The sequence below is a fragment of the Hibiscus syriacus genome, unplaced genomic scaffold (assembly GCF_006381635.1).
Source record: "Hibiscus syriacus cultivar Baekdansim isolate YM2019G1 unplaced genomic scaffold, ASM638163v2 tig00003435_pilon, whole genome shotgun sequence".
NCBI lineage: Eukaryota > Viridiplantae > Streptophyta > Magnoliopsida > Malvales > Malvaceae > Hibiscus > Hibiscus syriacus.
The window spans coordinates 1,006,167-1,033,485 of NW_024061971.1; the positions used below are offsets into that span (position 1 = coordinate 1,006,167).

The window sequence follows — 27,319 nt, forward strand, 5'->3', positions numbered from 1 at the left end:
CATCACCTCACCTAGAGCCATCACCCGATCGACCCGACTATACACCTCTAGAACGAGAGCCATCACCTATCCCGTCACATCATCGAGCCTCTTCTCCACCATCACCTCATGATAGGCGACCGGCAAAGATGCCACGACTCCTATCTCCCTGTTCTCCACCTCCACCTCAACGGGATGAGTCTAGGGAGTTACGTGATGAGGTCAATGCCTTGCGTGAGGAGATCGGTACTCTACGCGATAACGATGGTGCATGGCGTGTGGAGGTGTCAACTTTACGTGGTGAGGTTGCCGCTCTACGTGAGATGATAGTATCGTTGCAGAATGAGGTTCATACTCTACGCAACGAGGTAAGTTTAAGATTTTCCATATTTAACTTAATGATAAATTTACTCGTAATTTCACTTAGATTAGCCATTTCACTTAGATTGCTTAGTAAATTTATTCGGTTGCTGCCAATTCTGCTAAACTGTGTATTCTTTAACACTGTGAAATAGTATTTGTCTTTGTTTTGTCTTTTGGTTGAAAGTAAATTTGTTCGGTTGCTGCCAATTCTGCTAAACTGTGTATTCTTTAACACTGTGAAATAGTATTTGTCTTTGTTTTGTCTTTTGGTTGAAAGTAAATTTGTTCGGTTGCTGCCAATTCTGCTAAACTGTGTATTCTTTAACACTGTGAAATAGTATTTGTCTTTGTTTTGTCTTTTGGTTGAAAGTAAATTTGTTCGGTTGCTCCCAATTCTGCTAAACTGTGTATTCTATAACACTGTGAAATAGTATTTGTCTTTGTTTTGTCTTTTGGTTGAAAGTAAATTTGTTCGGTTGCTGCCAATTCTGCTAAACTGTGTATTCTTTAACACTGTGAAATAGTATTTGTCTTTGTTTTGTCTTTTGGTTGAAAGTAAATTTATCCATTCAAGTTTCAATTTGCAGAAGAAGAAATAGTTTACTTTCGCAACACGAAACTTAAAATCGCAACGCGAAACCAAAATCGCAACGCGAAATGAAAATCGCAACGACAGAATCGCAACGCGAAACCATAATCGCAACGACAAGATCGCAACGCGAAACCAAAATCGCATTGCGATTTTCATTTCGCGTTGCGATTCTTTCGTTGCGATTTTCATTTCGCATTGCGATTATGTCGTTGCGATTTTCATTTCGCGTTGCGATTTTGGTTTCGCGTTGCGATTTTAAGTTTCGTGTTGCGAAAGTAAACTATTTCTTCTTCTGCAAATTGAAACTTGAATGGATAAATTACTTTCAACCAAAAGACAAAACAAAGACAAATACTAACTTCAGGGTATTAGTTTGAAACATATTTTTCTTTGTTATCTGATGCATTTTGTGAACTATGATAGAATAATGACTTGGGTGAATACAATGCAAGTTTGAAACATATTTGTCTTTGTTTTCACTGTTTAAATATCATGTCTGTTTATTTACTGATTTTTGTATTTAATTATTTAGCGGCCCGATAGAGTGGATGCTTTACGTCGGGTTATGCTTGCACGACGGAGTTCACGCATCAGACAGCGTGCACGTGCTATTAAGTCTCCGTACACCCCAATAGTGCGAAGACACCGCAAGAAGAAGCCCGACTCGCCTGTCATCCCTCAAGAGTCCACTCCTATCGTTGAAGAGGCCCCCCTATCATTCCTCGAGAGTCCCCTCCCACCGTTCAAGAGGCCACTGTCATCATTGAAGAGGTCCCTCCCACCATTCAAGAGCCCGATTCACATGGCGTCATATGTAGGCTTCTTGAGAAACCCTCTGACGTGCTGGACATGATGGATTCAAGTTGGCTCTTGTATGAGTTACCGGCCAGTACCATACCGGTATCTGAAGAGGAGAGGGAAGAACTACCGGACACAATTCTGGATAACACCCTTTGGGCTAAGACCGCTGTTGATTTTTATCTACATGAGCGGAGCCAGGGGTGTTTCACTGACATATGCAAGCTCACCGATGATATCTATTTGTTGCTTGATCGGTCTTGGTGGGGCGTATTATTAGGGGTCGAAGACAATGGCTATTTCGATGGGGGGGTAAGTCTTATATTTTCTATATTTCAATTTGATTAATTTTTTTTTAAATTTATGTAAGTCACTAATATATGTCTTTTTTGTAAAACAGCATATCGATGCGTGGGTGACACGTCTTCTAATAATAAGAAAACTTAAGAAAAATAAAAATATACGATATACAATTATGCCGACGTCTTTTCACGCCGTTCACTTGAAGAATGCACGAAATGAATCATTTGATTTGGGCAATGGACAAGCTAAACTTTATCCTGCATGGTGGGAGGTCGATAAGGTTAGTATTTATTTTAGATTGAGTTTAAAGGTTTTATGAAATAAGTGCGCAAATGAATGAATTATTACTTATGATTGCAGGTGTTTATCCCTGTTTTGGAACGTAAACATTGGATTCTCGTCGAGCTTCAGCTCCCATCCCTTAAGACAATAGTGTATGACAGCATGATAAATTACATATCATTGGCTGATTTAAGAGATGTTATTAAGGGATGGAGCTCTCATTTGGCTAAATTCTTGGATGCGATCAATTATTGGACTCGTTCTGGAAACAAGAAGCCAAAGAAGCTCAATATTACAGTTATTAGAGACGAGACCGCGCCACAACAAACGAGCGGAGCCAGAGGAGATTGTGGTCCTCTCGTATGCTTGGCGTTGGAGCGTTTGACGACGGGAAGCATCAAGTATCTACCTCCCACCGATAGAGATAAAGCTGCAGTAGGCTTGTGGTTTCGGCATTATATGGCTAAATCGATATATACGAGACGCTGCCTACCTGCATCCGCGTTATAAAAATGTCCATAAACAATTGGTAAGTTTATATACTTTTGGTTTGAAAATGTTTGGTTAAGTACCTAGAATTCAATAATTTGCTGTTTGTAGGTTTTAGATGTGTAGAAAGTGTTGTTTGAACAAATGTTTGGTTTCTGCAGGTTAATCTCAGAAGTGAACTGCGTGAAAATGATGTCGAGCTGCAAAAGTTGATTCAATAGTTTAATTGATTGTTTTTTGATTGTTTAATTGATTTGTAAAAGTTGATTCAATAGTAGATGATCGGAAATAAGAATTATTGCTTATTTTTTGATTGTTTAATTGATTTGTAAAAGATGATTTGTAAAAGTTGATTTGTGTAATTGATGCGAATATAATTCTTATTTGTGCTTGTTTAATTGATTGAAATGTAATGGTTGATTTTGTTGATTTCAATCTGCATTATGTTGAAGGCAAAATTGACTATCGCAATGCGAAATGAAAATCGCAATGCGAAATGAAAATCGCAACGAGAGAATCGCAATGCGAAATGAAAATCGCAATGCGGAAATGAAAATCGCAACGAGAGAATCGCAATGCGATTTTCATTTCGCATTGCGATTCTCTCGTTGCGATTGTAATTTCCGTGTTGCGATAGTCAAATGCATGCCTAATAGTGATAACAACTGAATAACAAGAGTTGGTTAAGTCAAAATGGTTGGCCTGAGTCATTAATTCAACTGAAAATGTTAAAAGTTCACACATAAAATCCACATAATACAACGTTTGCATTTAAAAATCACCTAAGTTAACAGTCCCAAAAGGTGAAGCCAATTGTGATTGGGATTTTAAAGATGGTTGCCTTTTGCTTGACACCATATGAGCTTTGGATTTTGATGAGGATCCATATTTGGTAGAGGAAAAGATGATTTTGATGGCACTGGTGATCCACATGTCAACCTTGTATGACCACTTTCCTTGCACCGACTACATGTCGATCTCTTCTTCTCTTCACCCTTAGACGGTATACGATCGTGACTTTTTGGTCGGCCAGGTAGCCTTCTGTCCATGGCTGGTGGCAAAACTGTTTGTAAGTCATCTGGTATGTCCCACTCAGAAGGATGTGGAATAGGGTAGACAATCTCGGCATAAGTCTGTCGATAAACTTCTGTAGTGTAGCAATCCATAGCGTATGCGCTTGAATCATCTTGGTTTAAATGAAGAGCAACTTTTATAACATGGCCACACGGATAACCAGATGTTTGCCATTTCATACAACTACACGTCTTTGCATTTAGATCGACTAGCCCATTTAAGTTATTATCCAGTACTTGAAACAAAGTGTTTGAACATGGTTCAACTCTCCATGACGTTGACTTCACAACACGTTTCGTTATCTTTTTTCAGTCCATGGTGTAACACGATGTTCCAATGTTCCTGTAAATTTAAATAAACAATACTTAGTAAATATATAAATATGATAAGTTACGAATTCAAAGAAATAATACCTGCATGGTTTCTTTTCTTGTAGTACCACTGTTGAATATAGGCTCGAAAAAACTCCATTAACATAGTAATGGGTAATTTCCGGGAATGACGACTTAGAGCGTTGATTGATTCTGCACTATTAGACGTCATGAAACCATATCTTGCTCCAAGTTGATGTACTCTTGACCATCTTTCAAACCCGACATCTTCTAGTGTTTGAGCACACTGAGGCAAAACACGTCTTAAACAATTTATATGCTTATTGAAATCCACTTCCCGATAAGCTTTTACAGCCTTCCAGTATGTCCATTTGTGCTTTTTATACCAGCAGACCTTGATTTTAGATTTCTATACAAATGAACACCACAAAGTCCATGAAAAGCATCTGGGAAACACCTTTTAACAGCGTTGTCAATTGAGTTTGCCCTATCGGATATGATTGTCAGATTGCTAATAGGACCTATGCAATCCCTAAGATGCCCCATAAACCATGTCCATGAATCAGAGGTTTCAGATTTGCCAACCCCGTAAGCTATTGGCAATATCCCATTGTTAGCATCCATGGCTACTGCTAATAAGTTTACTCCAAGGTATCGACCTTTCAAATGTGCTCCGTCAACTATAATAACTGGGCGCATGCAAGTAATAAACGAACGAATCTACAAAATAATATACACAAGAAATATAATCATTTAAATGTGAAATGCATGTAACTAACAAAAATGAGTCAACAAAATTATATTGATTTACTAACCGTAGCACCAATGGCGATAAACAGCAACTCAAAGCGTCCATCTCTATCTGTTTTGATATGAGTTACCGACCCAGGATTTTTCAGCTTTAAATTGTGACAATAAGCCGGCAGTTGGGCAAACGATGCTTCTGGCGACCCCCTCAACAATTCCAAGGCATAACATTTGGCTCTCCAAGCTTGAGAATATGATATACTAATCTTGAACCGAGCATTCATGTCAGTCATAATTTCATGTCCCCGATATACCCTGCCATTCAAAAACATTAACTCAGCCAGAAAACCACCCAACACCTTTTTGTTTGCCTGTCTATGGTGAGGAAAAACTTGGGTTCTTGAACATGTATGTTTATCAATAAAAGTCCTAACTTGAAACATTTTGCAATCTTTTATTCTCTTTGCAATCATACGCCACGTACAGTTTTTGTCAATCATACACCTTGTTTCGAAACGATCTTTGCTTGATTTGTTAACTTTTAGTTGATAGCCATCTTCCACACATTCGTATACAAAGCTATCTTCAAGTCTTCCTTTGTATCAAAACAATCATCTTTCTTGACACGAATAACTTTTGTGTAACAATCAACTGCTTTCTTTGCCAACTCTTCTTCCGGTAACTGAAGTAATTCTGGCATATTCCAGTTATACTCCCGTGGCATTTTCTTTTCTTCGGGGACTTTTTCTTCTTCTTTTTCTTCTTCAGGATTATATGAATTACAGAATGGATGTTCAACATGTTCATTCACAGTCGTAACTTCCTCCTCATTATCATCAACAACATCTTCCTCGGCAACGGGTGTTTCATCATCAAAATTCGGGTATTGACCAATATGAAAATCATTACACACATGGTCTGTTTCTTCTTCTGAAACATCATCAAAATCCGTGTATTGACCAATATCAAAGTCCGGATATTGACCAAGACCAAATTTCGAATACTGACTAGTACTCACAATTTTTTCTGTTGGCTCATCATCGTCTAACTGGTCAATACGAAAACCGGAATTTGGTGCTGAAAGTTGATTGGGATTTGGATTAGAGAAAGGTTGTGGGTTTTGAGAAAAACTTAGTTGATTACTACCCGCTACTGACCCAACAATACTACTTCTAGGTTCAACAACATACAATGTAACATCATCTTGTGAAACACTAATGTAAGCAATGAATCGTTCAACATCTTCATTGTCGGTTAACAAATAAACTTTACCATTTCTCTGATAAGATAGCCTAAATCCACTTAGGGGCTCTAAATTCAATTTATTTGAAACACGTAGCATTAGAGTTTCATAAGTTAACTTTTGTAAAGACAATTTTAGTTGAAGATTCATGGGTAAAGGCATATATTGTAAAACACCATGAACATTATCCCATGACCCTCCAAAACACAAATCTATCCAAACATGATCAACATTAGATGATTTCATGGTTGTAAATTAATTTACTAAACAGACGAGCTGCGAAACTAAAACCTGTTGCCGGATTGGGAAGGATGTCGTTGGATATAGGAACGGATGTCGCCGAAGAGAGTGATAGATGGAGATGGAATGAGTTGCGATTTAGGGATTTAGTTTATGATTTCAGTGTTATATACCCAAAATTTCAGTGTTGTGATTTACAGATTCTCGTTGCGATTTACGGATTATCGTTGCGATTTACAGATTCTCGTTGCGATTTACGGATTATCGTTGCGATTTACAGATTCTCGTTGCGATTTACGGATTATCGTTGCGATTTACAGATTCTCGTTGCGATTTACGGATACGCGTTGCGATATACGGATACGCATTGCGATTTACCCATACGCGTTGCGATTTACGGATACGCGTTGCGATTTACGGATACGCGTTGCGATTTATGTGTTCGCGTTGCGATTTTCATATTCGCGTTGCGATTTTGGAAAATCGCAATGCGAATTTGTACTATCGCATTGCGATTTTCAAGAATCGCGTTGCGATTTTGGAAACTGATTTGCGATTCTGGGGATCGCGTTGCGATTTTTATTTCGCGTTGCGATTTTGTTGGTCATTTTGGCAAATCCAAAAAAAGTTGGTTAAAATCGTATATTATAACTTTTTTTTGGTCACTGAGGCGATTTTCTCTAAAAAAAACTATGAGACTAAGCATAATTTGGGAAAATTACGTTGCATATAACAATACATGTTTTCATGAAGTTAGATAAAAGGATGATCTTCTCCTAGCTGCTTAACATGTTAGTGCAATTCGGAAATTAAACCAAGAATATAAAGAGGGGACCATGAAAGTTTGCCTTTAAAACCTTTGAAATCCTAAGTGAATTATTCATTAAAAAAAATCTTACATATACAAGTTGGATTACTCAAAGTAAACCCCATCCAACAACCATACAAGGATAATTACTTTGGTCCAATAAAAATGAAAAAAAAAATCAGATTGGGACTTATACATGAATGTTTTTAGGACTATTTTTGCAACGTCTTTTTCAACAACAAAGTTAAAAAGGATTACCTAAGGGGTGACATATTAAGAATGGATGGCATATAGTGGCGTGATCACCAAGTTGACAATTAAACAAGACACTTGTAATATCCACTTATAACAAGAAAACCCTCGGCTCATCAACAAAAGAAAGAACAGAACAAAATATGGCTGAGGAGCAGCAGTGTGTTGAAATTCCTAGAGTGAAACTGGGAACTCAAGGACTTGAGGTTAGATTTTGTTCTTCTTACAGTAGTTATGTGAAAAGCTGTTTCTGGGTTGCATATAGGCCCTGAACTCTTATCGTTTTTACTACTGTTCATTTTTGGTACAACTGATGATTTGCAGACTGTAGAATTTCTGATTAAGATACATGATTTTCTTTGGTAGGTTTCAAAGTTGGGGTTTGGTTGTATGGGGCTTAGTGGAGGTTACAATGACCCTGTCCCTGAAGAAATTGGGATATCGATTATCAAGCACGCATTCGATAGAGGAATCACTTTCTTTGATACATCAGATATCTATGGACCCAAAACTAATGAAATTTTGATTGGAAAGGTAAACATGCTTGGACAAACTCTTTATATTTTCAAGCTCAGTTGCAACTGCTTCCTGGTTTTGCTAGTCACTCTGATGTGATTTTATGCTTTTATTATTGTTCTTTTCTTGTTAAAGGAACTTATGCATCTTTGAAACAAATACCCTTTTTCCAGGCACTGAAGCAATTACCAAGAGAGAAGGTACAATTAGCCACAAAGTTTGGTTTTGAAAAATTGGACGCAACCGGCATCATAATAAACGGTACTCCCGAATATGTCCGTACCGCAATCGAAGCTAGCCTGAAGCGCCTGGATGTTGATTATATTGATCTCTACTACCAGCACAGAGTTGACACCAATACTCCTATAGAAGATACTGTAAGTGCTGCAATCATCTTAAATACATAATACCAAGTCGTATATTTTCCTTGTTTAATACTCTTATCGTGAAGAAATGAACTTTAACTGGTTGAAATTCCTGCCTTTAGATGTCTGAACTCAAGAAGTTGGTGGAAGAGGGGAAAATAAAGTACATAGGCTTATCTGAAGCAAGCCCTGAAACCATAAAGAGAGCACACGCAGTTCATCCAATAACTGCTTTGCAGATGGAGTGGTCGCTCTGGACTCGTGATATCGAGGAACAAATAGTGCTCCTTTGCAGGTTTGTTCGTGTATCTTGAATCATTAGAATTGAAAAATACTAGTTAACTTCAAATCCAAACTCTAACCCTACTAGTCTTTTTTTTTTTTCATTTCCTAGGTTTTAGAATCAATAAACTCATTCTATCAATCATTACTACTTTCATTCCTGCAAGCCAAATCATGGTAAATGCCTATCTAAATGTTGCCATCTATGCAGGGAACTTGGAATTGGGATTGTTCCATATAGCCCTCTCGGTCGCGGTTTCTTTGGCGGGAAAGTAGTGGCGGAAACGGTGCCTGCAAATAGTTTTCTGGTATGGAAACTAATTCATTTATGTCTTTAACCTATCCTTAATCTTTGTCTGGTAAACTGATTGCCAACTTCTACTGTAAAGCAACGTTTTCCAAGGTTTCAAGGAGAGAACCTGGACAAAAACAGGACCTTATATTTGAAAATCGAGAAGTTGGCTGAGAAGCATGGATGTACCCCTGCACAATTAGCACTTGCTTGGGTTCTTCATCAAGGGGACGATGTAGCACCGATTCCTGGTGAGTCATTTTCTGTAACTTCTTGATAGCCTGCTGATAATTTCACCTAAATCCACAGCAGAAGTAGCACAATTGACCTGAATCTTTGTACCATGCATTAAAATTCTCCTTGTTTAGATAATAGCAGTAGGACCAAAGTTTTGACCCTTTCTTTCACTTTTGTTTAATAGGTACAACCAAGATCAAGAATCTTAATAGTAACATTGATTCACTGAAAGTAAAGCTTACCAAAGAAGATTTGAAAGAAATCTCCGACGCAGTTCCGATAAATGAGGTGGCAGGTGATCTTCTTCCAGAGGGTTTTAGTCAATTGCACTGGAAGTTTGGTGGGAATACACCACCAAAGGGGAGCAAGGTTTCAACTTGAAATATCATTTGATGGGAAGTCTGCAGCAAGGTATGAGGTTTTGGGTGAATGGAAGTTGAGTATTTGGTGAGAGCAGAATCATTCATTACCAAAATAAATAAATAAAAAATAAGCAGGCTTGTATGACATTGTTGTATGTCATTTGTAGCTACTAATCTTCCAAGTTATAGTTTAAAAATTAATTAGATTGTGTTTATCAGCTAAAGACTGGTAGCAGTTTTATACTAGCTGCTCTATATGGAGATATAAAAATCTTAGATTTTCCATAACTTTTTACAGAAGTTAATATGTTTTATTTGCTCCATGTCTATTACAATGCTTCATCTCTTTATTGGTTTAGTTATGATTTATAAATATTTTTATTCTTCGTCTTGGAATTTTCTTTTGATTTATACAAAATTAATTTTATTGATAATATGACAATTATTTTTAAAATAAACTATCTTCCTAGAAGGATGAAATTATGATAGGTACATATTACCTAATTTTAATCTCGTATTTTAAATATGTCTCATGTTCAGTTTTAATTTAATAATTAATGTTGAAACTAATAATTAGGCTGCTAAAAGGATTCAATTCGAATATGTTGAATCTCATTAATAAAAAATATATTTTGTAAAAATCAAAACAGGTAACGCACTAGTGGTCTAGAGGTGCAAGATCATTTATTTATGTTTTTCATCGTTTTGATGATGGTACGTTTGGTGTTGGGAATTGTTTGATTACTTGAAGTACGGCCAGCATATATGGGAGTTAAATCAAACTATGGACAGTTTTCGTTGGTTTTCACTATCTTCATAATACGTGTATCATCCATTTTCTATTCTTCATTGCCTGCTCATACTGCAACTCAAATCCATAGCAGAAGTAATATGGATTCACTGATAGTAATGTGATGCTCGCTGAAGAAGAAGATTTGAAAGAAATTCCACTGTAAGTTTGGTAATACATCACCAAAGGAGAGCAAGCTTCACCTTGAAATCAACACAGATGCAAAGTCTGCAGCAAAATACGAGGTTTGGGGAGAATTGACTCCCAATAGCTGAAACCATTGAAAAACTAGGGAGATCGTATTAATGATTTAGTAGGCTAGAGTTTGTATTAATGATTTAGTAGGCTTTGGTTACATTAGTGAAGGATTCAGTGAGAGCAGAAGCCTGCATCACCAAAATTAATTTTACATAGATCAACATGAAAATTCGAAGTAGAATAAAAATACTTCTAAATCACTGCTAAACTAATAGAAGAGATGAAGCATTGTAATAGACATTGAGCAAAGAAAACATAGTGTAAAAATTTCTGGAAATTTTGAGATTTTTATTTCTCCAAGTCACATACAACAAAAATCATACAAACCTGCTTATTTTGTTTTTTTAATATTTATGTAATGCATGCTTCTGCTCTCATTGAACACTTCATTAATGTATTCAATCACCCAAACCTCATCATTTTACCGCAGCCTTTGCATCCATTGTTCTTTCAAGTTGAAACCTTGCTCCCCTTTGGTGGTGTATGACCAAACTTCCAGATGAATCGACTTAAACCCTCTGGCAAACGATCACCTGCAACCTCATTTATCGGAACCGCATCGGAGATTTCTTTCAAATCTTCTTCTGAGAGCTTTAATTTCAATGAACCAATGTTACTATCAAGATTCTGGATCTTGGTTGTTCCTATAAAACAAAGTGAAAGCAAGGGTCAAAACTTTTCAAATTTTAGTATAGACACAGATACTTGGTGCAAGATTTTCATGCCAATTATGCTAATTCTGCTGTGGATTTTAGTTGAAATATCAGCAGGCTATTTAGTAGAGAAAATGGATGTTGAAAGTTACGGAATGCGACTCACCGGGAATCGGTGTTACATCGTCCCCTTTATGAAGAACCCAAGCAAGTGCTGCCAATTGTGCAGGGGTACATCCATGCTTCTCAGCCAACTTCTCGATTTTCAAATATAAGTTCTTGTTTTTGTCCAAGTTCTCTACTTGAAACCTTGGTAAACGTTGCTTAAAAGTAGAAGTTGACAATCAGTTTACTATACAAAAACTAAGAATAGATTAAAGACATAAGTTAGTTCCCATACCAGAAAACCATTTGCAGGCAAGGTTTCCACCACTCCTTTGCCACCAAAGAAACCGTGACCTAGAGGGCCATATGGAACAATCCCAATTCCAAGTTCCCTGCATAGATGAACGCATTTGGATAGTCATTCGCCATGATTTGGCTTGCAGCAATGAAAGGAGTAATGGTTGATAGCATGAGTTTATTGAGTCTCAAACCTAAGAAATGAAGAAAGACTAGTAGGGTTAGAGTTTGGATTTGAAGTTAACTAGTATTTTTTCAATTCTGATGATTCAAGATACACGAACAAACCTGCAAAGGGGGACTATTTGTTCCTCGATATCACGAGACCAAAGCGACCACTCCATCTGCAAAGTAGTTATCGGATGAACTACGTGTGCTCTCTTTATGGTTTCAGGGCTAGCTTCAAATAAGCCTATGTACTTTATTTTCCCCTCTTCCACCAACTTCTTGAGTTCAGACATCTAAATACAGAAATTTCAACCTGTTAAAGATCAATAAATGACTTGGTATTATGTATCTAAGATGATTGCATCACTTACAGTATCCTCTATAGGAGTATTGGTGTCAACTCTGTGCTGGTAGTAGAGATCAATATAGTCCACATCCAGGCGCTTCAGGATAGCCTCTATTGCAGAACGGACAAATTCGGGAGTACCGTTTATTATTGTACCGGTTAAACCAATTTTTTCATAACCAAACTTTGTGGCTAACTGTACCATCTCTCTTGGTATTTGCTTCAATGCCTGGAAAAAAGGATATTTGTTTCAGAGATAAATGAATTCCTTTAACAAGAAAATAACTATAATAAAAGCATAAAATCACATCAGTGTCAAAAGCAAAACAGGAAGCAGTTGCAATTGAGCTTGGAAATATAAAGAGTTTGTCCAAGCATGTTTGTTTACCTTTCCAAGCAAAATTTCATTAGTTTTGGGTCCATAAGCATCTGATGTATCAAAGAAAGTGACTCCTCGATCGAATGCGTGCTTGATAATCGATATGCCAACATCTTCAGGGACAGGGTCATGGTAACCTCCATTAAGCCCCATACAGCCAAACCCCAACTTTGAAACCTATCAAAGAAAATCATGCATCTTAATCCAAAATTCTACAGTTCAAGGCCCATATGCAACTCAGAAACAGCTTTTCACTTAACTACTGTAAGAAAAACAAAATCTAACCTCAAGTCCTTGAGTTCCCAGTTTCACTCTAGGAATGTCAACACTCTGCTGCTCCTCAGCCATCTTTTGATCCTTTTTTGCTCTTCTTTGTTAATGACCCGAGGCTTTTCTTGTTAGAGTACAGAACAAAAAAAAGTAAGTATAAACGATTAGCAGGCGGATATTACAAGTGTTTGTTGAACTGTCAACTTGGTGACACCACTATATGTCATCCTGATGTGATCCAATTCAGCATCAAAAATGAACTTGCATCTCCAAACTTTCTCAAAAAATCAAAGGGAGATTTTCTTTAACTTAATCTTTCTTTATACCATAGTTATGATAATAACTTACATACATTATATTTATAGTTATGATGATGATATTATGAATGTATGAAGTTATTACTATGAACCACATATTTACATGATTATCTTATTATTATATGCTTTCTTTTGTAGGTACATGTTCAGCCACATCATTGGAGCTGATTTAAAAGCTAGCATTGGAGTCATTGAGCTAAGGAAACTTGACTAGGACAACTCTGGGACAGCTCAAGGACATTTTGAGACAAAGTTGTCAGCTGACCTCTGAGCTCATAGCTCAGTTGAGCTGGACTTTTGAGCTAGCTAGAGACCTCTTTTCAGCTGGAGAGTTGCACCATCATCTTCACCACACAGAGCACTACAAATATGGTCTAGGTCGAATTTTGTCGCGAAGAGTTACCAAGCCGAGAAGTGACCTTTCACAAGGAGCTGTCCTAAGACTCACCTTCATGTATTTCATCTATGGCCAGCTCATCTTCAACTCAAACACATGGGAAGTAGCTCAAAATGATGAAAGGATGCTTCACACAAATGTGCCCTTTCATAATTAGTTGTTGCCCCATTGATGCCATGTCACTAAAATACAAGATGGAAGTCAAGTCACACCTAGTTGCTGCTCAACTTCACGCCAAGGAGAATCCACACCATAAGCATCCTATGCCGCCCATGTGAGTGTCTCATGACCAGCCCACACATGTGCTATGCATGTGGATGAAATAGGCACCAAAATGAAGAGGGTTATCTCCATTCGGCCAAATCATCATCTTGCTTCAAGTTGGCGCCAAGATGAAGAGACAAGGGAACCATTCGGCCAAAGACATCTCCCCTCATCCAAGCATCATCTATTTTCGTTTTAAGACATGTATCTAGCCGAATAGACACCTAATTATTCGGCCAAACTTATGCAAGCCTATAAATAGGCTTTGGCATTTCATTTGTAACTCAACCCTTTGGTAATATAAAAACTCTTTGTGAGATTATTCTCTCTTCAAGTTCTTTTTAGAACTATATCGATTAAGCAAGCTTTCATAGTTTGTGGCGTCAAACCCCTTTCCTTGATACTTCTGGTTCCTAGTTTCTATAACTAGTGGGTCAAAGTCCTTTCATACCATCCCTAATAAGACTTATAAGAAATGGGTCTTTGCTCCTTTATAGCATTGGTTTCTTCTTAGTTTTATAAGATACTACCTAAACATCACCATCTTCTATCACCATTTTTACGCCTATAACATCACCATCTTCCATTACCATTGCACGCCTATATCCTTACCATCTTCTATCACCATTTCACGCCTATATAACCACCAATCTCTACCATCTATTCATCATTCAATCATCATCAAGGCATTCGTCCATCAACATTATCTGGAGGCCGAATTCATCAATTCTTGAAGGATTCTTCTACAATACTTCTGCAGCCATCTTTGATAACATTTCTTTCCATTTCAATTCTTTCCATTTCCATTTCATTTCTTTAATTATCAAATTACTTAATCAATTATTCTTCTTTTGTGTAGATTACTTTCAATTCAAAGTGTAGCATTTGGTGTCTCTCCTAGATCGGGAAACAACAAGGTTGCCAATTTCTCCATTATTGAAGAAGCTTGGTTAGCCTTACATCACATCCTTCTTATTATGTCACCCTTAGGTAATCCATATTTAATTGTTTGTTGAAGGAACGTTGAAAATCATACAATCATGCTTATTTGTTTAATTTTGGTAATGCATGCTTCTGTTCACTGATTGATCCCTTTATTAATGTATCTAAAGCTTACTACTTCATCGATACAAACTTCTAGCAATGGTTTCAGTTGTTAGAGAGTTCAATCCCTCAAAACCTCATTATTTGCCAATACTCTAAAACATTATTAATTTTAAGAGCAGTGTATAACAACTTCTTATTGTTTTTGTTTTCTAGTATGCATTTCAATATTTATATTCTAATTGAATCTTTAAGTATTAGTATTGTATCTATAATGTCTTTATGTCAATTTAGTCACTAACTTTGAAATTAAATTCTAGTTTAAGTAGTCTTTTTTTCAATTCTGATTATTCAAGATACACGAACAAACCTGTGAAGGGGGACTATTTGTTCCTCGATATCACGAGACCACAATGACCACTCCATCTGCAAAGCAGTTATCGGATGAACGGTGTGCTCTCTTTATGGTTTCAGGGCTAGCTTCAGATAAGCCTATGTATTTATTTTCCCCTCTTCCACCAACTTCTTGAGTTCAGACATCTAAAGGCAGGAATTTCAACCAGTTAAAGATCATTGATCCACGATAAGAGTATGAAACAAGTAAAATATATGACTTGGTATTATGTTTTTAAGATGGCTGCAGCACTTACAGTATCCTCTACAGGAGTATTGGTGTGAACTCTGTTCCGGTAGTAGAGATCAATATAGTCCACATCCAGGCGGTGCAGGCTAGCCTTGATTGCAGAATGGACATATTCCGGAGTACCGTTTACTATGGTACCAGTAAAACCAAATTTTTCATAACCAAATATTTTGTACCTTCTCTCTTGGTAATTGCTTCAATGCCTGGAAAAAAAATATTTGTTTCACATATGCATTAATTCCTTAAATAAGAAAAGAACAATAATAAAAGCATAAAATCATAACAGGGTGACAAGCAAAACCAGGAAGCTGTTGCAATTGAGGTTGAAAATATAAAGAGTTTGTCCAAGCATGTTTACCTTTCCAACCAAAATTTCATTAGTTCTGTCTCCATAGATATCTGATGTATCAAAGAAAGTGACTCCTCTATCGAATGCATGCTTGATGACCGATACACCAACATCTTCAGGGACAGGGTCATTGTAAACTTCACTAAGCCCTAGACAGCCAAACCCAAGCTTTGAAACCTACCAAAGAAAATCATGTATCTGAATCCAAAATTTTACAGTTCAAGGTCTATATGCAACTAAGAAACAGCTTTTCACTTAAACTACTCTAAGAAGAACAAAATCTAACCTCAAGCCCTTGAGATCCCAGTTTCACCCTAGGAATGTCAATGACCCGAAGGTTTTCTTGTTCTTTCTTTATGTGTCATCCATTCTTATTATGTCACCCCTTACGTAATCCTTTTTAACTGTTTTGTTGAAAAAAACGTTGAAAATCATACAATCATGCTTATTTGTTTAATTGTTGGTGCATCAGTTGGTGCCCTCTTTTAAAAACTTTCTTAATGCTCTTTCACTGAAGAGTGAACTGGATGGATAGTAATGGTACTATCACTATATGCTTAGCTGGTGACCCTGTTCCATCTGCTTTAGCATTGCCTGTTGCCTTGCACGTTTTGGATGAACTGATCAGCGATCTTAGGAACTGACAACTTTAGTAAAGCTTCATTATCCTTTCCTCTTCTCAGGTTGAATAGAATATGTTCTGGAACAATCTTTTGAGTTGTTTATATGCAGTTTCTAAGTTCACTGATCTTGAATCCTTTTATTAACGATATTGTGGATGGCGGATTCCGGTTCTTGGCGGTAAGAGACTCCGAATCAAATGCACGGATGCCTGGTCTAGTTATTAATCCAAGGAGTTCAAATCCACGTTCAAACATGTACAATTCCAGATCCTATGAACTGAAAGATTGAAACAACAATGGCGTGTAACAGTGTTGATGCGGTTGCAGAAGTATATATAATCACAATTCAGGTGCTCTTTTTCTTTTCTTTTTCATCAAAGTAATTTAGTGATAAAAACTAAATGAAAACAAATGTTCCAAAGCCAGAAGGGCTCCTTCATTTTCCTTCAGCTCCTTTCTGGGTTAACCTTCTTCAAACCTTCATGTCCTGCATTTCAAACAAAACATTAACACATTTTACAGTGAACATATATGTCTCTGTGCAACGAATTGAAATCACGCAACCGGAGATATTCCTTTACGACTTAGAACTCATTTATACACAATGAACTAACATGATAGCCAAAAAATCCTCAAGAAGTGATATCTTAACCTGCTTATTTGTTTTATTTTGGTAACGCATGATTTTGCTCTCATCAAACCCTTCACTAATGTAACCAAAACCTAATACCTTGCTGCAGACTTTGCATCCATGGCTATTTCAAGTTGAAACCTTGCTCCCCTCTGGTAGTGTATTACCACCGAACTTCCACTGCGATTGACTAAAACCCTCTGGCAAAAGATCACCTGCTACCTCATTCATCGGAACTGCATTGGAGATCTCTTTCAAATCTTCTTTGGTGAAATTTATTTTCAGTGAATCAATGTTACTATCAAGATTCTTGATCTTGGTTGTTCCTATAGAACAAAGTGAAAGAAAGGATCAAAACTCTGGTCTTAGTGCTATTATCTAAAAAAGGAAAATTTTGGTGCTTGATGCAAAGATTCAGCCCAATTACGCTATTTCTGCTATGGATTTTAGTTGAAATATCAGCAGGCTATCGAGAAGAGAAAATGGAAAATGGATGTTGAAAATTATGGAATGTGACTCACCAGGAATCGGTGCTATCCCCTTGATGAAGAACCCAAGCAAGTGCTAAATGTGCAGGGGTACATCCATGCTTCTCAGCCAACTTCTTGATTTTCAAATATAAAGTCTTGTTTTTGTCCAAGTTCTCTACTTGAAACCTTGGAAAACGTTTCTTAAAAGTAAAAGTTGTCAATCAGTTTACCATACAATGATTAAGGATAGGTTAAAGACATAAATGAGTTAGTTCCCCTACAAGTAAACTATTTGCAGGCAAGGTTTCCACCACTCCTTTGCCGCCAAAGAAACCGCGACCGAGATGGCTATATGGAACAATCACAATTCCAAGTTCCCTGCATAGATGATCGCATTTAGATAGGCATTCACCATGATTTGGCTGGAAGAAGTGAAAGGATTAATGGTTGATAGCATGAGTTTATTGGGTCTCAAACCTAGGAAATGAAAAAAGACTAGTAGGGTTAGAGTTTGGATTTGAATTTACTAGTCTTTTTTTCAATTCTGATGATTCAAGATACACGAACAAACCTGCAAAGGGGGACTATTTGTTCCTCGATATCATGAGACCACAACAACCACTCCATCTGCAAAGCAGTTATCGGATGAACCGCGTGTGCTCTCTTTATGGTTTCAGGGCTAGCTTCAGATAAGCCTATGTACTTTATTTTCCCCTCTTCCACCAACTTCTTGAGTTAAGACATCTACAGGCAGGATTTTCAACCAGTTAAAGATCATTGATCCATGATAAGAGTATGAAACAAGTAAAATATAAGACTTGGTATTATGTTTTTAAGATGGCTGCAGCACTTACAGTATCCTCTATAGGAGTATTGGTGTCAACTCTGTGCTGGTAGTAGAGATCAATATAGTCCAAATCCAGACGCTTCAGGCTAGCCTCGATACAGGTACGGACATATTCAGGAGTACCATTTATTACAACACCGTTTGCGTCCCACTTTTATGATACCAAATTTTGTGGCTAACTGTACCTTTTCTCTTGGTAATTGCTTCAATGCCTGGAAAAAAGGTATTTGTTTCACAGAAACATAAGCTCCTTTAACAATAAAAAATAATAATAAAAGCATAAAATCACATCAGAGTGACAAGAAAAACCAGGAAGCAGTTGCAATTGAGGTTGAAAATATAGAGAGTTTGACCAAGCATGTTTACCTTTCTAACCAAAATTTCATTAGTTTTGGGTCCATAGATATCTGATGTATCAAAGAAAGTGATTCCTCTATCGAATGCGTGCTTGATAATCAATATGCCAACATCTTCAGGGACAGGGTCATTGTAACCTCCAGTAAGCCCCATACAACCGAACCCCAACTTTGAAACCTATCAAAGATATCGTGTATCTTAATCAGATATTCTACAGTCTACAAATCATCAGTTCAACCAAAATGGAGGAACAGATGAAAAATGATAAGAGTTCAGGGCCTATATGCAATTCTGAAGCAGCTTTTCACATAACTACTGTAAGAAGAACAAAATCTAAACTCAAGTCCTTGAGTTCCCAGTTTCACTCTGGAAATTTCAACATTCTGCTGCTCCTCAGCCATCTTTTAATCCCTTTTTGTCCTTTCTTTCGTTGATGAGCCGAGGGTTTTTGTTAAGAGTACAGCACAAGAAAACTGTAACTATATACAAGTGTTTTGTTGACTTGTCCACTATATGTCATCCATTCTTATCATGTCACCTCTTAGGTAATCCTTTTAAACTTTTTTTTTTAAAAAGTTGAAAATTAGTCATAAAAGCCACAACAGCAATGGAGTGCTGGATGGGGTTCACTTTGAGTAATCCAACTTGTACATGTAAGATTTTTTTAATGAATAGTTCACATAGGATTCCAAAGCTTCTTAAGGTAAAGTTTCATGGTTCGCTCTGTATATTTTTGGTTCAACTTGTGAATTGAACTAACATGTTAAGCAACTAGTAGAAGATCATCATTGTATCTAACATGTAATTTTATATGCAAAATTTTTTTCCCAAATTCTGTATTTAGTTTCCAAGAAGCAGACTGAACACTTTTGTTACAATTTCCTCATCTAACTATAACAAGTTTCATACTATAAATCACAATGACCCAATCGTTCTTTAGCACAAAATTTAGTCTTTGGCTATTAAAAAGCCTCTAAATACGTAAATGATGATTCTAAATATACAGTTTAGATCAAATTCAAGGAAATGGGATTAGCTAACATAACAACCCCTAAAAATAAAACAAACCCAGATTGAATTTCACGGAAACTATAAACAAAATCAGAAATTGAAGTGAAATGAGTCAAAATCAGAGTCAAGATTTTAGGCTTCTGGATATCAAAACAAACCAAAAGAGATTGAAGAATTAAAGGAGAAAATCAGCAGAACTTGAACATAGCTCAGACTGGTCGGCTTATTCATAGTCTGATAATCAACTAATTAAACCAATTGATAGAATAAAAAATGCATAAACAAAGCAAAAGCTAAACCTTGATTCGTGAAGAAGAAACATAATTTATACCTTGCAGAAAAGGGGAAAGAACTGAGGAAGAAAGAAACGTGAGGCTGAGAAGAAAAATGAATTGCACCAGCCGAGAATCGAACCCTGGTCTGTACCGTGGCAGGATACTATTCTCCCACTAGACCACTGGTGCTATTGAATGTTATTTCGTACACAATTTAAAATCCATAAAGGAAGAGATTAGGAATTGTAATAAATTTAGAGCAGTAAGATCATACACTTCTCAAATAACATCTTTAATTTGTGTCAAATTTTCTGGGAAAATTAAGAATTTCATTTATCTAAGTAAAGTAGCTGGTAGCAAGTAGCAACCTGCTACCATGATATGTTAGTAGCAGAAACAACAATCTTCAGCTGATAAACAACTTGTTTCATTGTCAAACTATAACTCCCACAATTACTAACCATAAATAAATAAATAAAAAATCATGCTTTTTTGTTTTGGTAATGCAGGCTTCTACTCTCACTGATCCATCCCTTTAATAATGCATCTAAAGCTTACTTCTACTCAGTCGATACAAACTTCTAGCAATGTTACTATCAAGATTTTTTTTTTTCATCTTGGTTGTTCCTATGAAAAAGAAGAAAAAAAAAAGTGAAAGAAAGGGTGTGATTTAAGTGAAAATTGAAGTTAAATTCAGTGATCTAGAATGTAAATTACCATAAATTCTATATTGGTTCATTTCCAGACAACTGATACAGTATAACTAATTTAACATTGGGCTTCAAAGCCCAAACACTCGTCATATTAAACTAAAACACAGCCATTTGTCCAACTAAAACCTTGATTTTGCATAACATATGAGAACAGTTGGCTTTAGGTTCAGGTTATTAGATCTTTGATACCTCCGTCTGCATTCAGGCCTTCTTCCAAAACCGACACAATTAGAAGGCATTTGTCCAACTTAAGAAACGAATAGAACAGAAACATTTTTACAGTTCGGATTTGAAGTTAAACTTTTTTTTAGTTTTAATGGTCCGAGGGAGACTATTTGTTCCTCGGTATCACGAGTCCTTAACGACCACTCCATGAGCAGAGTTATGGGATGAACCACATGTGCTCTCTTTATAGTTTCAGGGCTAGCTTCGGATAAACCTATGTGGTTTACTTTCCCCTCTTCTACCAACTTGTTAATTTCAGACATCTAAAGGCATAAAGTTCGACCAGATAAAGAGCTACAACATAGCTAATATCCGGTGAATCACATTCTATATTTGTCCCTGAAGTTTTCAACCGAAAAAATATGATTTTTGTTGTATTTTTTATTATTTTTAAATTGTTTTCCCTTCAAATCTAACAAAATTTTGAAACTTGAAAATCAGCCACTGAGGAATCAATTACAGCATTAATAAAAGCATATTATTCAAATACAAGCTTAACAAACATATTATTTAAAAAACCTTACAATTGCAAGCATTCAACAGCCATGCTAATAGCTTGCTTATTTGATTTTACTTTTGGTAATGCTGCCTTCTGGTTTCTATGAACCCTTTCTTAATGCTTCTAGTCCTTGATCCTTCAATAGCATCTGTTCCTGGAGAGTCTACGGGCCATAAGCATCATATGTTCTGCTGCAGCCTGCAGGTTTTGCATTCATTGTTACATTTAACTTTCAATCTTCTTCTCCTTTGTGGGTGTATTAGCAAATTTCCTTGATAGGTGAACAAATCTATTTTCTGTTATTGAGTCGGCTATCTCGTCTGCGGGAATCACATCAGTGATTCTCTTTAAATCTTCTTCTTTGAGCTTCAATTTTAGAGCATTTATGTTGCTATCGAGATTTTTTATCTTGGTTGTTCCTACAAGAACGGTGAAACCTGCTTCACAAGTCATATTTCTAATTCATATCATTTTTTTTACAATATTCCTTGGGTAACTGTGAACGTTCAGAGGGGATGTAGGAATGGAGAAAACATGCTCCAATTGCATGTCGTCTGTAGGAGTATTTGAACGTTCATTATCAAATGGTTAAGAGTCTTTTGAACAGATGTAAACCCTATACTAATAAAAAAAACACATCCCCTTCGTTTTATCGAAGAGGTCAAGTGGGATGAAGTGAAACCCCATGGCAATTGCAAAGGCAACCCAAAGATCGATATGACAGATACAATTGGATTCAAAGTTTACAAGTATGGCAGGAGGAGTACATTAACATAAACATTATTAAGTAGATGAAGTTTTCTCATATAGGAAACTTAATTGGGTCAGAAACACAAATATTATGGAAAAGGGAAGAATCACAAGCAATAGCACTTTTGCAAAAGCCCAGCAGTATAGCTTCCTCTTTTCCATTAACCAAGTAATCTTAATTTATTCATTGATTTCTTTTAAATCCTAACAAGTATATTGAATGTGTTGGTCAGTTCTATTGTTTTTACAATTTAAATGAACTGAAATTTTATATTATGTATTATTATTTGAAACACAGCTTTCAGTGAAGCACCAGTGGTCTAGTGGTAGAATAGTACCCTGCCACGGTACAGACCCGGGTTCGATTCCCGGCTGGTGCATTGTTTTTTGTTTTTACAGTTTTGCCTTTAGGAAGCTATATTATTTTCTTTTTCATAAATGTAAACAAATGTTCCAAAGCCAGAAGGGCTCATTCATTTTCCTTTAGCTCCTTTCTGGATCAACCTTCTTCAAACCCTTCATGTCACATTTACATTGAACATATATGTCTCTGCGCAATGAACCGAAATCACGCAACCGGAGATATTCCTTTACGACTTGGAACTCATATATACACAATGAACTAACATGATAGCCAACAAATCCTCAACAATGTTGTTCAAGATGAACTAGAAACTCATACTTGCATGCAGACAAGAAGAATTTCCAATGCTAGTTACTACCAAAAATATATATATATATATATATACCCTTACTGCAAGCTAGTTACTACCAAAATATATATATATATATATATATATACCCTTACTGCAAGCTAGTTTCCCGACAATGACAGACGCACAAATAAGTGCTACCTTAATATTATCCGGCGATAAAACAGCAGTGTCACTTGCAGGGAAGTCATTGACATTACTGCATCAAGTACAATGACATTTTAAATTCTTAAACCCCATATGTTCCCTGTTGGTAAAAGATCCACCGTCTTTGGACCCGCAAAAGAAAATCATCATGGTGAAATACTATACAACAATCAACAACCTCAAAGGCGCATTTCGAGACCGTTTTTTTCATAAGACACAGAACTTGGCTTCAACGAGATTGAATTCAAGATCAAGATATTCAGATGCATATATGTGCAAGTTAAAAGATACATTAACTTCCTCTTCATATCCCTTAACGACAATGGAATGCAGTTTAACGACTTGAGTGAAAGGGATATCTCTCTCTCTCTCTCTCTATATATATATATATATCAAAAGTTGTTCATCTGCATCACTCTCTAGATTGAAACCTTCACCTTCTCAATAACCCTTATTCATGGCCTTAAAACTGAATTATTTCATAATTCCACAAAAAGCAACTTACGTTTGACAAGATAAATACATTGGACAATGAAGTAAACCTTAAATTAGTCAATTAAAACCATAATTTTTCCAACACAAAAAAGAACAAAAGTCTGCCTAGATAAATCAATATCAAACAAGAATTGCTTGAAGAGTGTTACCTGCTTAAGAGCATTGTCAAGAGAGTGACCGGAGCTTTGGTTAAGGCATTCAACTCCAGACCAATTAAATAAAGTCCAAAAGATCAACCTAACATTAAAATGCATGCAATCAATGAAGCACCGGTGGTCAAGTGGTAGAATAGTACCCTGCCATGGTACAGACCCAAGTTTGATTCCCAGCTGGTGCATTTTGATTTTGAAGATGGGATACTTTCCTTATCATTTATTAAATCTATTGGTATAGTTTGAGTATCCTGCACGCCCGGAAGCAGCTCGGAAGACGGTTCCTGTAGATAATCTTGAGGACAAAGCCATTCTTTTCTCTAGCCAAGGTGAGGATTTAGATGTTAGGAAGTGATACTGCCCTTTATTACTGATATGATGCACAATATTATATCAATTTTCCTCTATCATTTTCCAATCAGGAAATATGTGAGCCCTTTGCTGTGCATAACAGTTGCTGTCTGTCAATGCTAATATATTTTTCAGCACTGGCAAGGATCAAAGAATGAGGGTTTTGTTTTTGTTAAAAGTGACATTGCAGTTTACTATATATGAGATTGATAACCATCATATTTTCAGATTTTATTGGGTGGAGTAAATAAGAGTAAGACTGCTTTGTATCTTTGCATTTTGCTCATGTAAAGTGCATATTTCGCTTTGATGTAAAGCTGACAGAATGATCCTTCAACTCTGGACTTGCAGTTGGGTTAACACACCTCCTTTTGATGGATATGGCAATGAAATATTGTGAGGAATCAATTTGAATATGTTGAGATTCCAGACAAATTTGATCATAATTTGAGGACAATAGAGGTTATTAACCTTGCATTAGTGACATCCTAGATTCGACAACTTTATGGATGAATGATGAAAACATTATTACCCATAATCAGATAAGAATCTTAATTTTTCCAAGAAAATTTGACACAGCTTAAAGATGCTATTTGAGAAGTGAATGTTTTGCTTGCTCTAAGTATTCAAATTAATATATAAAGTTAGTTAAACCGGTAGTCAAAAAAGCACCAGTGGTCTAGTGGTAGAATAGTACCCTGCCACGGTACAGACCCGGGTTCGATTCCCGGCTGGTGCATTTGTTTTTGTTTTCCCAGCTTTGAGTAGTTCGTTTTAAGTTAACTATTTTTTTTCTTCTTCATAGGTTGTTCATATGCAGATTCTAAGTTCGCCGATCTCGAATCCTTTTATTAACGATATCGGGGACGGCAGATTCCAGTTCTCGGCGGTAGAGACTCCGAATCAAATCCGCGGCTGCAAGTTGGTAACATTGACCTAATTGCTCTGCAAAGTTTATGATATTGTTATTTCTCACGACTTAACTGAAGCCAAATTAACAGTTTTAATTTATGTTCATGGCTTTGTTTCATTCTCCAAGCCGCTATGCTTTAATCAAGAATATGGACTTCAATCGAGTATTTGTTAATGTTAGGGTAAATATTCGATCGAGTTGAATGAAAATATTTCTTACAATATTGTCTAACCATAATTTATTCATAATATAATTTTTAGAGTTATATTTTTTTATATTATAAATCTTTAACCTATATGAAAGTTGATATTAAATTTAAGAGTTAATTGTATTATATGTCCTCCAATTATGACCCTCATTTTAAATTAGTCCTTAAACTTTTTAACATTCTAATTTCAACCCCAAACTATGACTCTTATTCTAAATTAGTCCTTAAACTTTTGAACATTTCAATTTCATTCCCAAACCCTCATTTAAATTTATCCCCAAACTTTGAATCTTCCGATTACACCCCTGAATTCATCGAATATGTAATTAGTTTCAACCATAGTTTAACCTAAATTTTATTTTTAAAAGCATATAATAATATAACTTGGCCTAACAGTTTTATTAACAAAGGGGTGTGATTATATATACACATAGTTTGGGATGAAATTAAATGTTCAAAAGTTTAGGTACTAATTTAGAATGAGGTCATAGTTTGGGGATGGAATTGAAATGTTTAAAAGTTTAAGGACTAATTTAAAATGAAAATAATAATTTAAGGATGAAATTTAAATTTTTAAAAGTTTGGGGACTAATTTAATATGAAGATCATAATTTAAAGACACATGATCCAGTTAACTTTAAATTTAATAATTTATTTTGTTTTTTTTTAATTTACTTTGACGAATTTAAATGTTTGTGATTTATATAAAAGTTAATGTTAACTCAAACAATTCATAATATATATTATTCGATTTAAGAGATTAAAAGGATCTGAATAGTTTAGATATTAATTATTTTTTTCGAATTTTTAATGTCAAAATTAATCATCTAAACAAACATTAAACAACATCTAATATTTCAATTTAGATTATTCAAAAAAAATATTTCAACTTAGATCTAATTGATAGAATTTAGTTCAATTAACATCGTTATTAATACAATAACATAAAATAATAAGTTTTAATACGTTATACACTTAACCTTTTTAAATTCATTAAGTGACTTCAATGGTTAAAACGTGTAATGTATTCTTAATAGGTTTCAAGTACGAGTAATTGTGTCTACATGGCGTATGTGCATTCATAAAACGACCTCAATGGTAAAAAATAGTATTATTCTATCTAGAGATCGATTCTGTTCGAATAGTTAAGTCTGTAAAATATGTATATTATCAATAAATTAAGAAAATTTTAAAAAGACATCTTAAAAAATATATTTAAGTTCATATATATACAAAATGGGGTAAAATGGTGGGGTTGTAGTATCCTCTTTCTTCCTTAAATAATTTGGTCCCAATGTCTGCATGTTTTCACGTGTCCTGCTATCACCATGGCCGTTGATTACAGCATCAGCTACTGCATAGGATTCGAAGAACCCCAAAACTAATTAATACCAATAAATTATTTACTAAATTATCTTATTTTAAAATAAAAATAAAGAAATATCCCTTTCCCAATCCCCTCTTTGTTGGTTGTTCCCTCACTCTCATGCCTGTTCACTGGATCCCACTTTCTTTTCATATTTCACTTTCATCAACCCTCAATTATGAAACCCTATTTCAATCTTCAAAACCATAACTCTTTTGTGTTATTACTATACATATTCATATTAACTGAATTATAATAATTTGTACCTTTTTTTAAAAAAAAACCTATTTTTATGGGTTAATATTTTATATATTATCGATATAATAAAATTTTAATCTCATAAACAATATTTAAATATTATTTTGCGTCTTAAATCATAAATTTTAAAACCTCATTCTTAATTTATAAACCTAAAGTTTAAACACGACTCTTTAGTGTCACGAGTCATTCATTTCATTCTTCTTATAGAATTATGTAATAATATAAGCATGATAATAACAAATGTAAAATAATCAACTTACTTTTTAATTCTAAACTCTAATATTTATTTACAAAGAAAATTTGCATTAGAAAAAGAAAATGCTCAAATTGAGTTTCCTACCCTTAATCGAGGCACAAAGAGGAGAAAGTAGAATTTTATAGTATCATCATTTTAACCTCTGTTCTAAATGAAATTCTTCCCGACCATCTCGGACCTAATTTAAAAAATTGAATCACATAACTCTAACAAGTTCTTT

At 35.6% G+C, this 27,319-nt stretch overlaps 2 protein-coding genes, 2 non-coding genes and 2 pseudogenes across 6 annotated transcripts in view; 3 read left to right on the forward strand and 3 right to left on the reverse strand.

Annotated features, from left to right (window-relative positions):
• Window positions 1–9,846, forward strand: part of LOC120177286 (perakine reductase-like) — a 65,643-nt gene extending 55,797 nt beyond the window's left edge. The window contains exons 1-7 of one of the 2 annotated variants that reach the window (XM_039183491.1): window positions 7,568–7,708; window positions 7,869–8,036; window positions 8,192–8,395; window positions 8,506–8,678; window positions 8,877–8,973; window positions 9,055–9,208; window positions 9,379–9,846. In XM_039183491.1, coding sequence (XP_039039422.1) covers window positions 7,646–7,708; window positions 7,869–8,036; window positions 8,192–8,395; window positions 8,506–8,678; window positions 8,877–8,973; window positions 9,055–9,208; window positions 9,379–9,575 — 1,056 coding nt within the window. In that variant the 5' untranslated portion in view covers window positions 7,568–7,645 and the 3' untranslated portion in view covers window positions 9,576–9,846. Of the gene's footprint in view, window positions 1–7,567; window positions 7,709–7,868; window positions 8,037–8,191; window positions 8,396–8,505; window positions 8,679–8,876; window positions 8,974–9,054; window positions 9,209–9,378 lie in introns of those variants that run through there. The other variant, XM_039183494.1, reaches the window with a different exon arrangement.
• Window positions 9,847–11,030: 1,184 nt separating this feature from the next.
• On the reverse strand, window positions 11,031–19,212 carry LOC120177310 (probable aldo-keto reductase 1). 2 transcript variants are annotated; one of them, XM_039183500.1, is made up of 8 exons: window positions 19,185–19,212; window positions 12,838–12,909; window positions 12,562–12,729; window positions 12,199–12,402; window positions 11,948–12,120; window positions 11,658–11,754; window positions 11,424–11,580; window positions 11,031–11,248 (listed from the first exon to the last, which is right to left on the reverse strand). In XM_039183500.1, the coding sequence occupies exons 2-8, from the start codon at window positions 12,898–12,900 to the stop codon at window positions 11,055–11,057; spliced, it is 1,056 nt and encodes a 351-aa protein (XP_039039431.1). In that variant the 5' UTR covers window positions 12,901–12,909; window positions 19,185–19,212; the 3' UTR covers window positions 11,031–11,054. The 2 variants fall into 2 exon arrangements, with proteins under 2 accessions (XP_039039431.1, XP_039039434.1); XM_039183503.1 differs by lacking the exons at window positions 11,424–11,580; window positions 19,185–19,212 and having other exon boundaries at window positions 11,055–11,248; window positions 12,838–12,999.
• LOC120177119 lies at window positions 15,196–16,279 on the reverse strand (annotated as a pseudogene).
• Window positions 17,194–19,165, reverse strand: LOC120177326 (annotated as a pseudogene).
• A 3,334-nt stretch (window positions 19,213–22,546) lies between the features above and the next one.
• Window positions 22,547–22,617, forward strand: TRNAG-GCC. The gene has a single exon. It is a non-coding gene; the product is annotated as a tRNA-Gly (tRNA).
• A 2,146-nt stretch (window positions 22,618–24,763) lies between these two features.
• On the forward strand, window positions 24,764–24,834 carry TRNAG-GCC. The gene has a single exon. It is a non-coding gene; the product is annotated as a tRNA-Gly (tRNA).
• The last annotated feature ends 2,485 nt before the right edge of the window (window positions 24,835–27,319 follow it).